At 42.6% G+C, this 16,916-nt stretch overlaps 1 protein-coding gene across 1 annotated transcript in view; it reads left to right on the forward strand.

The window, feature by feature from the left end:
• The first annotated feature begins 16,542 nt into the window (after positions 1-16,542).
• Positions 16,543-16,916, forward strand: part of Ankrd28 (ankyrin repeat domain 28) — a 159,181-nt gene continuing 158,807 nt past the window's right edge. Inside the window, exon 1 of the mRNA XM_041662443.1 lies at positions 16,543-16,881. Coding sequence (XP_041518377.1) covers positions 16,855-16,881 — 27 coding nt within the window. The 5' untranslated portion in view covers positions 16,543-16,854. The remainder of the gene's footprint in view (positions 16,882-16,916) is intronic.

The raw sequence follows: 16,916 nt of genomic DNA on the forward strand, positions 1-16,916 counted from the left end.
CGCAGTTGTAAAGCATTTGTCATTCAAGCATGAGGACCCGAGTTTGATGCCCAGAACCCACATGAACAAGCCAGACGTGGGTGCTAAAGTGATGGCTCAGTACTTATGGGCACTTGTTGCTCTCACATAAACCTAAATTTGGTTCCCAATACCCATATCCCAAAGTTCACAACTAACTCTATCTCAAGCTCCATGGGAATTGGATGTGCTCTTTTGGCTTTCCTAGGCACTTGCACGCATGTGCACATGTATACACACACGTACAAATAAAAATAAGGTGAATCTTAAAAGTAAAGCCAGATGTGATTGTGTAACTTTGTAATCACAGCACTAGAGAGGGAGAGACAGGCAGATCGCAGGGTTCATGGGGGCATGCATGCGTGCAAACACCCACTCACAAGCTAAAAATACACTTCAACCAGAAAACTAGTACAGTGACCTAAGTTACAAACAAACATAACTGTGGACTTGTTAAGATGTGTTGTCCTATGTGGTATGATGAAAAACTGCAGTCTTTGGAATCAGGCAGCTCTCCTTTTGCAGTCAACTAGGGACATTTGCTTGGTCTGTAATCAGAGGGGAAAAATGTCTTGATCCAATAACTGTCTGAAATCATCAAGGTGGGGAGTGGGAGAGGTCCTCTTGGCCCAGATTTTCATGTTTTCTAGATTCTACCCACCAACCACTCCTCCCAGTAGAAAAGTCTGTTTTCCTAGAACTGAAAGGCTGGTGGATGGGGACACAGATATAAAAGATGTTTGCTGGGTGGTTTTTATGGCTTTTATTATTAAGCTCTCTTCTCAGTACAAACTAAATGATTTAGGAATAAGAAATAGTGGTTTGTGTTTCTGGATGCCTATGGCCTTGTTAAGAACTGGAAGAGAACCAAGCTATGGGGTATGGCTTTAATCCCAGCACTCAGGAGGCAGAGGCAGGCAATCTCTTCAGTTTGAGGCCAGCCTGGTCTACAGAATGAGTTCTGGAACAGCCAGGGCTACACAAAGAAACCATGTCTCAAAATACCAAAACAAAACAAAACAAAAAAACCCTAGAAGACATGATCAATGCTTTCCCCTGTCCACTCTCATTTTATATATGTCCTATAGACCAGTATTTACAGAAATAAAACACAAGTCACAACTGTGAATTACATAGGTTAGAACTTTCTAGTAGCCAAATGAAAAACAGGGCAAAATTTCATCATATAGTTCTATCTCTCATTATAAACTGCCCTGCATATCCTCATTCTCAGAGATAACCTTTATACTTAGCCTGTGCCACCAGGTCTCCCTGGCTAAGGACTGCTGTCTCCAAAAGAACGCTGGAGGCTGGGTCCTCACAAGCCTTAGATCTCTCTAGTCTGCCCTTACTCCTGGGTGGCTGACAGCAGCTGCCCAGCCTGATATCTGTAGTTCTATTTGTGGTCCACAGCTACTGCTCCCTTATGTCCTCACTCAAGCCTTTTATTTCCACTTTATATTCCTTCAAAAGCTTCCCCTGCAATCAGCAAAAAATTTAAATGCTGTGGGACAATGGTCTGCACCCTGTCACTTGTATTTTAAATAAATGCTGATTGGCCAGTAGCCAGGCAGGAAGTAGAGGTGTGGCAATGAAAATTCAGGAAAGAGGGAAGATTCTGTCTGCAGTCATAAGGGAGACAGACACAGAGCCAGCAAGTTGTGACTGCCTCGCTGAAAAAGGTATCAAGCCACGTGGCTAACACAGACAAGAATTAAGAGCTAATATAAGTTATAAACGTTAATAAGAAGCCTGAGATACTAGTTTATAATTAATGCAGACCTCTGTGTGTTTATTTGGGACTAAAGTATGTGGGACTGATGTGGGAGTCCCCTCTGTGTGCTGTAATTACCATTAATGAGTAAAGAAATTGCCTTGGCCTGTTGGTAGGACAGAATTTAAGTAGGTGGGGCAGATGGAACTGAATGCTGGGAGGAAGAAGGGCGGAGTCAGAGAAGCCATGGATCCTCCACCTAAAACGGACGCTGGTTAGAATCTTGCCGGTAAGCCACAGTCACGTGGCGATACATAGATTAATAGAAATGGGTTAAATTAAGATTTAAGAGTTAGTCAATAAGAAGTTAGTGCTAATGGGCCAAGTAATGATTTAATTAATACAATTTCTGTGTGGATATTTCAGTTCTAGGTGGCCAGGACAAGCAAGCAGGCCCCCCTTCCTACATGGAACCTGGTGGGACAGAAACCTCAGTCAACATTTAAACACGGACAAAAGAGCAGACTTCTTTGGAGAGGATATTTTTAAGCTGTACTCTCATAACCCTCACTGCTTTCCTCTAAACCAGTGGTTCATCATCAACAGAGGGATTATTAAAACACAAGCCACTGGGCCACCTCCAGACTTTCAGAATCAATAGGTCTGGGGTGCAATTTAAGCATTTGCATTAACCCTTCCCAGGCCATAGTGCTGCTGCTTACCCAGGGGAGGGGTCACACCTGGAGATCCACTGGAGCGTGGTATGCACCTGATGGGGAAAAGAGGGCAACAGAAGTCAACTGGAAGGCATCTGGTTACACCTTTGCTCTCAGATAAGCCTAACCCACTTCTGACATTGCTTTTTCTCCAGAGGGGGCATTTCCACTTCTTTCTCATTCTCTTCTAGCTTGCTTCATATCTCACTTGTAATATCTACCCCTAATACTTCTTAAGGTTGCCATCAATCTCTATGGGGCTCAGCTTAATGGCCGAGTCTCACTTTCTTTTTGTGGTGCTGGGAATTGAGTCCAGGCCCTTGCCCAGGCTCAGCAAGCCCTCCACCATGAGCTGCATGCAGTCTCCGCTCACTTTCCCTTTTTACTTTCCTTTGGAGCAGTACTCATCTAGAGAACATTCATTTTTTTCTTTCCTTCATTTTTATTTTCACACACACATGCACAACCCTTTTTTTTAAGATAAGTTCTCTCTTGCTATAGTCCAGAAGATCTTTCTGGATCAGCCTTTGTGCTGCTGAGATTACAAGCCTGCTCTGTCGTGCCTAGGTTGTTCCTTCTTTCTCAAAATATGCTCTTTTAAGTTTTTGGGTTCTCTTGTTCCACATATTTCCTTTGTTGGCTCTTCTCATTCTATTGAGAACATATTCCACCTACCTTCTTCTATTGCAATAATACTTTATGTTATGTAAGTTGATTTTGAGGTATTAAATTCATCTTTCATTCCTTCAATAAATCCTATTTGATTATATCACATAGTTACTTTGTGTTGCTGATTTCAGTTTGATATTTTCTGGAATCTCTTGGTCTTTCCTCATGAGAAATATTGGTGTATAGTCATCTTGTTATACTCTCTGGCTTGGATAGCAAGGTAATCCTAACCTTAGGAAGTAAGATGGGAAATGTTCCATTTTCTGTAAGAGTTTGTGAAGGATTATAATTGTTTCTTTTTAAAATAGTTTATAGGATTTACCAATAAAGCCATTTGGTGTTGGCTTTTCTTCATGAGAAGATTTGGAATCATTAATCGATGTCTTTTCTCATGATAAGTTTACTCACATATTTTGTTTCGTGGCTATGTAATGACTTCCATAAATCTGTAAATCTTATCAAAGTTGGTTAATTTGTTATCATGAGTCTATTCATGATATCACTTTGCAATGCTTTCAAGGTGTGTAGAGTTGACAGCAGTACCCCTGGCTTTGTTCCTGACTTTAATAATTATTGCCATTTCTTTGGAGGTTTGGTTTGTGTTTTGTTTGATGTTCTTTTTGGTCTGTCTAGTGAAAGTCATTCCTATTCTGTGTTTACATATTTTTTTAAATATTTGGAGTTTCGCTTTATTTATCTTCTGTCTTCCTTCTGCAGTATTTACTGCCTCATTTGTTCCCTTTGCTCTTTGGGTTGAACTTGCACCTGGCCCTCTGTTTCGTATGGCAGAGGTGTAGGATCTTGATTTAAGGCCTTCCCTCTCTTCTGATCCAGGGGTCTCCGGTTTCACATTCCCTCCAGGACTGCTTCAGCTCACCACACGCATGCTGCAGTGTTCAGTTTATGTTCAGCCTAATTAATTCTGCTGTTCTCTTCCACTCATGGGTTTCTTAGATATGTTTTTAAATGTCCCAATATTGGGTGGTTTTCCAGGCTTTTCTCTCTTACATGCTCTTGTTTAACTCCATTGTAATCAGAGAATGTGTTTTATATAATGTGCTCTTCTTTATCTTATTGAAGTGTATTTGGGGATCTAACATATGGTCTGTCCTGAAGGATTTTCTATGTACATTTGAAGTGACGTGTTGAGTCATTGGTGAAATGTTCTATAAATACAGTTAAATTGATGGTGCTGTCAGTCTCAAGTTCCTTAACTGCTTGATCAATTGAGAATGAAGCGCTGAAATCACACCTTTTAAAAATAAATGTTAAGCTGGTAGTGGTGGCACACACGTTTAATTCTAGCATTCGGAAGGCAGAGGCAGGCAGATCTCTGTGGTCTACAAAACAAGTTCCAGGGCAGGTTGGGCTATTAAACCTCTGTTTAACCTTGTCTCAAAAAAACCAAATAAATAAATAATTTTAAAAATATATTTAAAAATCTAAAACATAAGACCAGGAGACACACCTATACAATAAAATACAGTTAAACAAATTAACACATCTATAACCTCCCATAACTATCTTTTTGTGGCAAGAGCAACTACAATAGTCATTTAGCGAAAGGTCTGAATACAGTGCATTCTTATGCACTTGGTACATTCAATATCTAGACATACTCATTCTACATATTTGATCCTTTGCATTGACTAACTTCTCCCGTTTTCTCCTCCACCTCAGGTAGGCAATGTTTTATCTATGTCCATGTGTTTGGCTGGGTTTTGTTTTTTGTATGTTTTTTAGACTCCATATGAAATACTTTTCTGTGTCTGGCTTATTTCTCTTAGCATAAAGTCTTTCACGTTCATCCATTGCAAACAGTAGAATCACCTTCTTAAACAGAAATAATGATGGTGGTGGGGGTGATGATGTGTGTGTATGTGTGTGCATGCGTGCATGTGTGTGCACATACATGTGGAGCTCAAAGAAGTTAATTCTTCAACAATTCTGCACCTTACCTTTTGAGACAGGATCTCTCGCTGAACCCAGAGCTCACTGATTTGGCTAGGCTGGGATCCTCCTGTTCTGTAATTATGGTCTGCACTGCCTTCCTGGCCTTTTCACTTTTTAAACTTCAACACTTAGGAGCCTGAACGCAAGTCCTTGCTCTTTCCCAGCAAGCACATTACTAACAGTTCCTCCTCCTCAGTCTTCTCGCTCATTAAGATATTCAGTTATATGTTTTCTCATTTGTGACGTATACAAATTCTTTTTAAATTTATACACTAGTCCTTTATCAGATAGTTTGCCTATTTTCCCAGCCTATATGTTTTTATTGATTGTTTTCGTTACCATGAAGAAGTGTCTTAGTTGGATGCAATTCTGTTTATTTCTGCTTTGATCGACTGAGTTTTTTTTTAATATTTATTTATTTATTTATTATTATGTATACAATATTCTGTCTGTGTGTATGTCTGCAGGCACCAGACCTCATTACAGATGGTTGTGAGCCACCATGTGGTTGCCGGGAATTGAACTCAGGACCTTTGGAAGAACAAGCAATGCTCTAAACCACTGAGCCATCTCTCCAGCCCTCGACTGAGTTTTTAATGGGACATCCAGATCATTGAGGGCCAGGGCCAAGGCATTGTCTCTTGTTTCCATTAACAGTTTTCTAGGTCCAGGTCTTTTCTCCATTTTTGAATTGATTTTTATATGTGGTATAAGACAGGAAGCCAATTTCATTAATTTGGAAATGGAAATACAGTTTTCTCAATATCTGAGAAAGTCACCTGTCACTGTGTCTTTTGGTGCCTCTGACAATAAGTTGGTTACATATCTTTAAATTTATTCCTGAGTCCTTTACTCTGTTCCACAAGCTTGTAGCTGTCTTTACTTTAGTGCCATACTGTTTTGATTACTATAGATTTATAACTTTAAATCAGCATGTGTGAGGCCTCTGATGATATTTTCCTTGAGAATCCCATTGACTGTTTAAGATTGTTTTGGTTCCATTGAAATTCAGGATTTCAGAAACAATCTCTTTGATGTGTACTTGGAATATTTATAAGGATTTTACTGAATCTGTCTATTGTTTGGGGTGGCATGGACGTTTTGGACAATATTAATTTTTATGATCCATGAGCACAGGATATCTTTCCATGTATTTGTGCCTTTAATCTCTTAATTCAACATCGAATAGTTTGCAGTGTACAAGTCTTTCACTCCTTTGGTCAAATTTATTCCAAAGTATTCCATAAGATGACGTATTTAATTAATTATGTTTAGGTGTGTGTGTCTGCATGCGGGTGTGTGCAAGTGAGTGCAGGGTGGAGATATAGATAACTGGGCACCAACCTGCCAGACATGGGTTCTGGGAACTGAACTCGGGTCCTCTGGAAGAGCAGGAAGTGTGCTTAATCTCGGAGTGATCTTTCCTGTCCCCCTAAATATTTTGATGCTATCCTTAGTGCCTCCTTAGGAAATCCCTCCCTCATTATTCGTGTGTGTGTGTGTGTGTGTGTGTGTAGGGACCAGAATAGAACAAGGCATCAAGTGTCCTCTTCCACCACTCTGTCTCCCTACTTCTTTTGAGGTATTGTCTCCATGAACATTTGGCTCAAGGTTTTTGGCTGGACTGGAGTCGGGAAGCCCATCAACTTCCTCTCTCCTCTGTCTACCTCCTTGAAGTTGAGGTCTATGTATGCTTTGGGTGCTAGTTTGTTATGTGACTGCTAGGACCCAAACTCCAGTCCTTAGGGAGCACAGCAAGTGCTCTGACTTCTGAACCACCTCTCTAAAACCTTTTTCTTATTCTTCAGATGAGGAGTGACCCGAAGGCATTACACAAGCTGTGCAAATGCTCTGCCTCTGATCCAGCTTCAACCCCTATTTCTATTTTAATTTGCCAGGTTTTGTGGTGGAATATCTGTTTCACTAGGCAAAGATGTGTTCCATTTGTTTATGCTCCATTTCTTTGACTATGGAAAGATGTGTTGCGTTTGCATTAATTTAATAAAATTAACCTGGGCTCGGAGAAGCGTGCTTAGCAACTGGTTGACCATGAGAAGTAGCAGGGAGGAGCATAGTGTGGGTTTTTTAGTTGCGATGGTGTGGAAGGGAGTGGCTTCTGAGGTTACCAGCTAAGAAAGAAAGTTAGCCAGTTGCTACTCTAATTCTCTTAGCTCCCAGGTTTTCGATTTAACTGTGCTGCCTTTAGTTCAGCAGCAGAGCCTTTGTCTGGAGGAACAGAACTCCCCCCAGGCTATGGCCTTTGTAGCTGGGCTACTAGTCTTTTAAAGGGCAAGCCACTGTGAAGGTAAAACAGCAAGTTTTCAGTCTATTTTAAAGCTAATTCTTAATCAACGTTTGCAATAGTTATGGCTTCTGAGTGTATTAACCACACAACAAAAATACACAGAAAATTTTCTAGTTTTAAACTTATTCTGTTTGCCATACAATCATTCTGGATATTATATAGTTATTACTGTATATTATCTTTGCTTGTGTTTTCAGTCTACTTTTGTCTGTAGTCTTAGGTATTTATGTCACTGTCTTTATTTTGACGGGGGGCTTGTTTTGTTAAGACAGAGCCTTGTTATGTAGTCCAGGTTTGTCTTGAACACACTGTCTTCTTGCTTTGGACTTCTGAGTGCTGGGATTACAGGCATTTGCCACTGTGCACAGTTTAGGTCTCTCTCTCTCTCTCTCTCTCTTTCTCTCTTTTATTTGTTTTTTTCCGAGACAAGGTTTCTCTGTAGCTTTGGTGCCTGTCCTGGAACTAGTAGATTAGTAGACCAGGCTGGCCTCGAACTTAGGGAGATCCGCCTGCCTCTGCCTCCTGAGTGCTGGGATTAAAGGTGTGCACCACCAATGCCCAGCAGGTGTGTTTCTTTAAGCAACATAAAATACGGTCTTGCTGTTCCACCAGTGTGAAAGAATATACTTAGTGTGTGTGTGAAGTCATGGGTTTAGTCTTCAAGACTTAAAACAAAGAGGGCTAAAATAAAATGTAATTGTAAGCACACTAACTGTGGGTTAGTTTGAGTGAATACACTAAGTATATTCTCTGTCTGAACTACACTATCTAGCCCCTCTTTTTCCATTATAGTAGTTTGTTTTGTCTTTCCTTATTAATAATTGAATAATATAAGTGTACATAGAATCTTAATATATTAAAGAAAATTTGCAAGATAAAGATTTCTCATTAAAATGTGCAAAATATAGAAAACGGATGGCTCATTTCTGTCATCCAACCATAACTCCAGTTAATATTAGCATACTTTCTGTTTTTGTTTTTTCAAAATGTTTTTTTAGTTTATATCATATTGTGTATATAATTATGAAATGTTTATCTTATGCAGTCTTATACAGGTATTGCTCATGTATATCAAACATAGAAGTGTTATTATTATCAGAGGGGTAGCAGTTATGCAAAGATCCCCTCAGAATTCTGAGTAAATGAAGTGATTCTGAATAGCCTGTTGTTGATACAGGTGATCACTGGTGGGATGTCTGTTGGGTAAAACCTCTGAAACTGTGAGCCCAAAGAGGTCTTCTGCCCTCTATATTGTTCTCTCAAGGAATTGCCACAGCAGTTGAAAGTCTAACACAACTAAGTCTAGTGACTAAATGGTGTGAGACCTTTGTGTTAGTTTGTGCGTTGCTTTTGGATATTGTCTTTGCTATCTTCCTTAAACAATTTCATAAAATTTTGCTTTATGTAGTTAAACACACACAAGTTCACAACCATGTACCTTTTTTTAGAAAAAAAAAAAACAAGGACTTTTAAAAAAAATTTTTTGTGTGTGTCTGTCGAGTGTGGATATGTGCATGTAAGTGCAGTTGCCTGCTGAGGCCAGAGGCATCAGATCCCCCTAGAGCTGGAATTAAAGGTAGTTGTGAGTTGCTCAACATGGGTGTTAAGGATTGAACTTGGGTTCTCTGCAAAAAGTGCTCTTAACCACAGAGCCATCCCTCCAGCTTATCTCCTTGACTAATTAACTATGCCTTTTACTAGGATAACATATGACCTATTTATTCTTATCAATGCTTATCTTAAATTTTGATGCATATATCTGCTACTGATATCTAGATGAGCAATCTTTTGTTTGGTATTTTCTAGGTATATAATCCTTTCTTCTTTCCTAAACTTTTCTGACCATGTGTTTTAGCCATATACCTTGTGACTGACTCATAGCTATTATTTTTTAAATCGAGCCTAAACATGGATGTATATGATGTCATATTTTATAGACAGGTGTAACCTATTAACTTTTATTATGACTAATTATATCCTTGGACTTCTTTCCATCACCTTGAGCTAAATATTTGTCATATGTTAATTTGCCTGACCCACCATGTTTTCCTGTCTCTGTTTTTTTTTCCACTCTCTCTTCTTTATTTACTAAGTTTTCTTTAGGCCATGTTTGTCCTTTATAGGTTTGAAAGTTAAACTTTTTATTTTCCTCATTTTGGTGAGTATCTCCCAATGTAGTTAGAGTTCTCCTGTCCCAACTGCCTGTTCTTCCCAAATGACTTGGACATTGAATATGAATTATAAATGCTCGGCTGATAGGTCAGGCTTGCTATGAGCTAACTCTTACATTTAAATCAGCCCATATTTCTTATCTATGCTTTGCCATGTGGCTCATGGCTTGTTACCTTGTTTTCTATACATCCTGTTTCCTCGGCAGTTGGCTGGTGTCTCCTCTGACTCTGCCCTTCTTCTTCCCATCATTCTCTTAGTTTGGGTCCTGTCTATAATTCCTGCCTGGCTAACAACTAATCAGCTTTTTATTAAACCAATCCGAGTAACAGATTTTCAGTGTACAAGAGAATTATTCCACCGCACCCTGATGTTCCACATGTTAGTAACAGTTTATTATATTGAAGGCATATAATTTAATTATTGTCATATAATTTAAATAGGCCTATTGTAGGATAGCTTCTGGATATAAATTCCCACCTCCTTAGAGGAGAATTCAGAACTCTCAACTTGGTTCAAGTGAGTGGAAGGCATGCACAAGCCAGCCTGGGTCCTCAAGGCCTGGGCTTGTGAGAAGATATCCACAGACCATTCTGGGTTCCTCAAGGTCTGAGACGGCAGGAAGACATCCACAGGCCTGCCTGATGCCACTCAGCTCAGGTGGGTAGAAGGTACTCATAGGCCAGCCTGGGTACTCAAAGCCTAGGATGGCTGAAGACATCCCCAGGCTCATCCGGTGCTGGGCAGAAGGGTGCCGTTATGATGAGCAAGTGTGTGGTAAAAAAAATGGGAAAGAGGTAGAATGGAAGACGTGAAGGTGGCAAGGAACGGGACGATATAGGTAGCCTATTATGGAATATTTGTATTCTGTGTGAAGATAGATTATTGCGATTGGTTTAATAAAGAGCTGGGTCAATAACTAGGCAAGAAGAGGTTAGAAGGGACTTCTGGGGACAGAGAGGACTCTGGGAAGAAGAAAAGTAGAGTCGCCAGTCAGACGCAGAGGAAGCAGCATAGGCGCTACAGAAAGATGAGTTAACAAGCCACATAACAGCGTAGATTAAAATAAATGGGTTAAGTTATAACAGCTAGTGGGACAAGCCTAAGCTAAGATCAAGTTTCCATATTGTTATTTGGGAGATAGCTGGCAGGCAGAGAAAGACTTGTTACAGTAGCCTGTTTGCCATGCAGGGACATGGTGATTGATGTCCAGGCTTGGGCTGCTCCTAAGGGCCATGACTGGGTTCATTGTCCTACCAAAGCCAGGCTCTGTGTTGACATCTGTTATCTATGTTGCCACCAAAGGCCACAAGGATGCCCAGTGTCTGGGCTGCTACCTATGGCCATGCAGGTGTTGAAGGGCCATGCTGCTGCAGGGACCTTACTATTCCAAGTGGCCTACACTGCCACCCAGTGCCATAGTAATGTCCAGGACCAAGCTGCAACTGAGGGGCATGTCTGGGTCCATGGCCCTCCTTCAACCAGGGTCTGAGTTGATGTCCTTGGCTCCTGTTATCACTGAGGGCCTTGTCAATGCCCAGGGTCTGGCCTGCCTCCTGAAGCCACATTGTTGTCCAAGAACCATGCTGCCAGCAGGGTCATACTGATCTGGGTGACCTGAGCTGTCACAGGGGCCATGGCTGATGTCTGGGCCCAAGCTGTTGCTGAGGGCCATGTCTTGGTCCTGCTGTAGGTGGGGTATGCATTAATGTCTGTGGTCTGTGTTACTACAGGAGGCCATAAGAACCATATATCATGAAATCCAATGGCCAGGCTGAGTCAGCCCTGCCCTTCACTGGCCTTGCCCCTCGCTGGACACTGCAGCAAGAGAGCTGGCTACACCCCTCACCATGGGCTTGAGAGACTTGGCCCTGATGGCGTGGGCCTAGGAGAGCTGGCTCTACCCCTCACCTGAAAAGAGCAGCTCCAGCAGCTGGTTCTGACTAGTCCAACTACCACTCTGGTCCACATTCAGGGCCTTGGAGTAGCCCACCCTAACATATACCCCATCTATGACCTACTGGAGCATGTGAAGGGTCTCCATGACTCAGGGTGGCCACTGGATATCTGGGAGGATTTTTGGTGAGGATCCAGTAATGATGGTGTACCAGAACCAGAGGCCTTGAACCAGGCCCAAAGCAATGAACATTTACAAATGAAGTTGAAAGAACCGAAGGGTATACTGCATGACATACACTGACTCCCAATGCCATTAAGACAAATAAAGAGATGTTGGAGAGGCAGAAAGGATGGAGGAGCAAAGTGTTTTGTTTGTTTGGTTTGGTTTTAATTTTTATTAAATTTTCTTTTTTTTTTTCTTTTTTTGGGTGAGGATGCTGTAAAGGTGAATGAAGGGCAGATAGGGAGAGATGGGACATGAGCTGAATTTGGGTGCATGATGTGAATTCCCAAAGAATCAATAATGTTGGGGGAAAAAAAAAGAATTCAGAACTCTTTTTCTGCTTCTCTTGCAGCTAGCAGGCGGCCTACAGCATAGGCTATGCAAACCAGAAGGACCAGTGGAAACATGAGAGATGGAGGCACATAAGCTGTGTGCACAGCATGACGTTGAAAGCAGAGGAAAATGAAGCAAAGCTGAGCTTCTGGTACCTGATGCTTGATGGAAATAGCAGTGTATCATGTCGGTTCTGATATGTGGGTTATGATGGTTTTTTCCCTTAAAAGACCAACCTTGTTTTTTTGAGCTCTCCCAATGATTCTATACTGTTCTCATTTTCACTTCCCCGCTCCCCCCTCCCCCCGGCCTAAAAAGGAGTTTAATGGATATAACAACTTGTCAAAGTCTAAAGTCAGTGAATATTCTCTTTCTGAGTAAGTCTAGAACATCTTAACTCCAAACTGGCTCCTAGTATAATCTATTGTATTCCAAGGGTTAGTAGTTCAATTGCATCTAGTTTTCAAGCTCTAAAATATCAGAATCTTAAAAAACAAAAACAAAAACAAAAAAACTACAGCTTTGGATTGACCAAGATATTTACTAATTCGTTCATTTATTCTTTCATATCTAACTTCATTTCTTTTTGGGGATTTAACCTCTTTTTTTCTTCTAATACTATGTCCTTCAGGATTTCTTTCTTCCTTCTTTTTAAGATACAGTTTATAGCCTAGCCTAGCCCTGACTCCATAAGTAACTGAGGATGATCCACTGAAGATAATTCTCCTGTCTCTACATCCCAAGGGCTGGAGTTTTCGACATGAACACACCCAGTTTGTAAAATCAGGGGATTAAACCCGGAGCCTTGTGCATGACAGGCGAGCACTCTACCAGGCTACATCAATAGTTTTTCCAAGGACCATCTGTGAGTCTGAATTTTAAAATGTGCTTACCTTTTTTCTTGAAAGATAGTTTAAGCCTGGTGGTGGTGGCACACGCCTTTAATCCCAGTATTCGGAAAGTAGAGGTAGGTGGATCTCTGAATTTGAGGCTAGCCTGGTCTACCGAGTGAATTCCAAGATAGCCAGGGCTACACAGAAAAGCCCTGTCTCAAAACAAAACAAAACAAATAATTTAGCTTCTTTTCCATTTATGGATTCTCAATACCTGAGAGACCTTTTCCATCTTCGTTGTTGCTGAAATACCTGCTGACAAGTTCCTTTTAGGTCAGCCTGACTCTACTCAGTGTGAGTTAACATTTCCACATTCTGCTTAGTTTTCTCGACTGTCACTACTACCCGCTTCATTTTTAGTTTATTCCTATGGAGACTTTGATTTTCTTTAAGTCTGAACCACGCAGATGTTATCTTTATGTATATTACCTCTCATTCACATTCTCCTCCCCTCCCGCTGAACTCCCTGGGATAAACACTTGGCACCATCAGGTCCTTGGGCTCCGCATTCACTTTCGCTGCTTTGCAGTCTATTATTTCCATCTTATTGGTAGCTCAGATTCTTCAGAAAAAAATCATTTTTATGCAATAGGGATTATCTGGCTCAAAAAAAAAACCACCAAGAAATTGTCTATTTCCTACCATAAAGGCTGTTTTTCTGGTTGTTAAGGGCATTCCATATCAGGTCCTGCCAGTGGTAAGTTGGGTGACTCTGGGCACAATTAGCTTCTTTAGGTAGCACTATAAAAACGTTAATGAAAATTACATTAGGTAAAGAATATAAGGAAGGTACTTAGTAAGTGTCTGACATATAGTAGACAAGGAAATAAACTGTTTTGTGGTTGTTTAGCTTATAGTAACTTCCCTGGTGGTTGTATCTGTGCAATCTCTTTTGAACACAAGTTCTGATGGAGACTGTCATCAACTCCCAGACTTGCCAGGAGTGAATGGCTGAAGCACGGACACATGGGCTTAAGCCAACTAGTCAGCCTTTACTTGAGTCTTGTTAGGAGTACTATTTTATGACTGAAAAGTACTCACTGTGTGAGCAGGGTTGCTGGAGGATGTCAATGGTGTACAGAAAAGGAGACCTGAGAAGTGGGAGATGGCTTAGGGGGTAAAATGCCAGCTGCACGAGCACGAGGACCTGGGTTTCAATTCCAGATCTCGCTGGCCAGAGAGTTCAGCCAAAACAGCGGTTCCATGTTCAGTGAGAGTCCTTGTTTGAAAAAATAAGGTGCAAAGCAACTGAGGAAGACATTCTGTTAAGCTTTCACAAGGGTGCACACCAATGCACATTCATACAACACACACACATACAGATGGGGGGATTATGGGCATCATTTTAGTATTTGGCCTCACTGGTTACAATGATGTAGTTATCCTGGCCAACTTGGAACTATGTAGATCAGGATGGCCTCAGACTCACAGAGCTCCACCTGCCTATTCCCTAGTGCTAGGAATAAAGGCATATTCTACCACACCTGGCTGAGCTCTTTACAATGTTAACATATGAAGGAATAATAATATATTTTAATGTTAATAGAACTTGAACATGAATATTTTCAATTTATGCTTAGTTACATAGAAGTTTTATTTTTTTTCCAGAGTCAACATCTGTTACTATCTCAACAGCTATGGAAATATTGTTGTTAAAATAGTAATATTAAATTTGGGTGGTCCTTCAAAATTTCCACAGCCTTTCATTATCCTGCTTGACTGTGTGAGATGAGTAGGCTGGGTGAGACTGAGTTTAGTTTTCTTTCTTCTTTCCTTCTTTTTGAATAAAGAGTGGGCAAGAGACACAGGATGTTAAACAGTGTTCAAAGTGGAGAAAGGTGAGCCCACCTAGGACTGAAGCGACCTCTGCAGCATGATCACACCCACAATAACGCAGAGCCTGCATGCTGTAAAACATTTCCAGCAGTTACTCTTAGTTAAATTTCATCAGCTCAATCCTAACACACTGAAGGGCACTCCTGGTCCACTCTTAACCATACCCTCAAAGCCACTTTTATGCTCCCCAGAGTTTGTGCCGTGCTGCTAACCAAACTCCTGTTGTGCTTTTAAATTCCAGAACTTTAATGCGGTGAGATTCCTGCGTGTGGCTGTTTGTTTAGTTGTATTAATATCTGGGTCCACCTCTAGTGGTAACCAGGCAAACAGATAGAGGTGAGTAAAATCTTACGTCCTTGAGCAAGCTAAGGCTTGGGAAATTGAAATCACAAAGTGGTGTAGGAAGAGCTGTCACAACACCTTTGTCTTGGAGGACTCAGGGGCTTTCCTACCACCAGCTCATTCACCTACAACGCACTGATGAAGAGAGATGAATGACAGAATCCTTATTTCTTCTCCAAAGCTGGAGAAAGAATTGGGTACTGGAGAAAATGCAAAGCAAGGACCATTTGTCTCCCTTGGAAGCCTCTTCCATCAGTTATGGGAATTCCTCCATTTTAAAGTAGAAAATATCATCCATGGCAAAAAATGTAATTTTAGAAAAAAGATTCTTTCAACAGATGGTTATATTAAGAGATATCAGAAGGCTCATAGTATTAGTGAGTTCGATCTTGCACTTTGATATTGTCTGTTCTTATGGGGCTAAAGAGTTGCTTTTAAATGTACTGGTATAATAAACCGACAGTCCTGGCACAGATCCGAATTTCTCTAGACTGCCATTAGGCTCAAATCGATTCTCTAAATAAAGTCTGTCCCAAGAGACACAATGATGCAGGGGGAAAGGGAAGTTTGTTTTTTTTTTTTTTTTTAAAGCAAGCCTCACGTTTGTCTTCAAACCATCTGTACCTTTTATTAACCAGGGGCTGGAGCCGCCCAGGCGGACAGACACAGGCGAACAACAATCTTCTCCCACACAAGCCTGGAATGGTAACAGTGTGCAGCTGCCTAAGAAAGAAAAGCCTCTTCTGAGCAGTGGGCTGGCGTGGGTGTGTGTGTCAGGGCGAGGGAGTCGTTCCTCTTCTCCATCCAAGGATGCTATTTATTGGAAATCTTGCACATCTTTTTACAAAAATTGATTCCTCTCGAGTGGGAGGCAAAACCCTTTAGATCATAAAGAAAGGGGGATATTACATGCAAGATTGAAAGGGGAGCTTTGGAGAGAAAAGCTTGTCGGTCACAACCTGCTCTGGCTATGAAGACCACGCCCTTCCGTCCCGCGTGCCAGCAGTCCCCCGTGATCACTTCGTCCCCAAAACCGCGGAGGCATTTTCATTCTCGCTCCACGTGCGCGTCCGGTTCCCCGGGTACCCTCGCTACTCTCATGGAACCAGCACCAGCCCCGTGCCCTCCCCTTGCACCCGATCCGGCTGCTTCATTCACACCTGGTTGAGCCGAACCTCTGCACGTAACCTCCACGTGCCAACCCGGGCCGTTACTCCAACCCGGGCTTCGGTTCCTCCCCCATCTCCCGCCCCGGCTCCGCCCACCGCGCCCGGGGCGCGCGCCCAGACCCCCGCCACCAGGCCCGCCCGCTCGGCGCGTCGCCGCTTCCTGTGCCCCGCCCCTCCCTCACCGGGGAGGCGGGGCCTGGACGCGAGCGAGCGCGGTGGCGTAGCCAATAGGCGCTCGGCTTACTCTGGCCTCTCCCCCGCGCGGCCGCCAATCGCGGCGGGCGGTGGTGGTAATATTGTGGAGTGGAGTTTGGATGCCGCCGCTGCCGCGGGCTGGAGCGGCGCGGCGGCGGGGGCTGCCGGGGTATTTCGGGGAGGGGGTGTGAGGCTACGGCGAAGGCAGCGGCTGCGTGTGGAGGCGGCCGAGAGAGAGAGAGAGAAAGGAAAGAAGAAAGAGGGCGGGAGTCCTCGGTGGAGGAGGCGGGACCGGCGGGGCTCTTCACGGCGGCGGGCGGCCGGGGAGGCGGCGCCGCCCCCTGCCCGCGCTCTTCTCAGCGAAGCCAGCCACCTACCTACCCGCCGGCCCCGGGCAGTGGCCGAGCGGCGGCGACCGCCATGGCGTTTCTCAAACTCCGCGACCAGGTAGGTGAGGGACGGCGGAGCGCAATCGCGCCACC

This window comes from Microtus oregoni, unplaced genomic scaffold (genome assembly GCF_018167655.1).
Source record: "Microtus oregoni isolate MIOR12 unplaced genomic scaffold, Mior012 000013F_ref0000133, whole genome shotgun sequence".
Taxonomy (NCBI): domain Eukaryota; kingdom Metazoa; phylum Chordata; class Mammalia; order Rodentia; family Cricetidae; genus Microtus; species Microtus oregoni.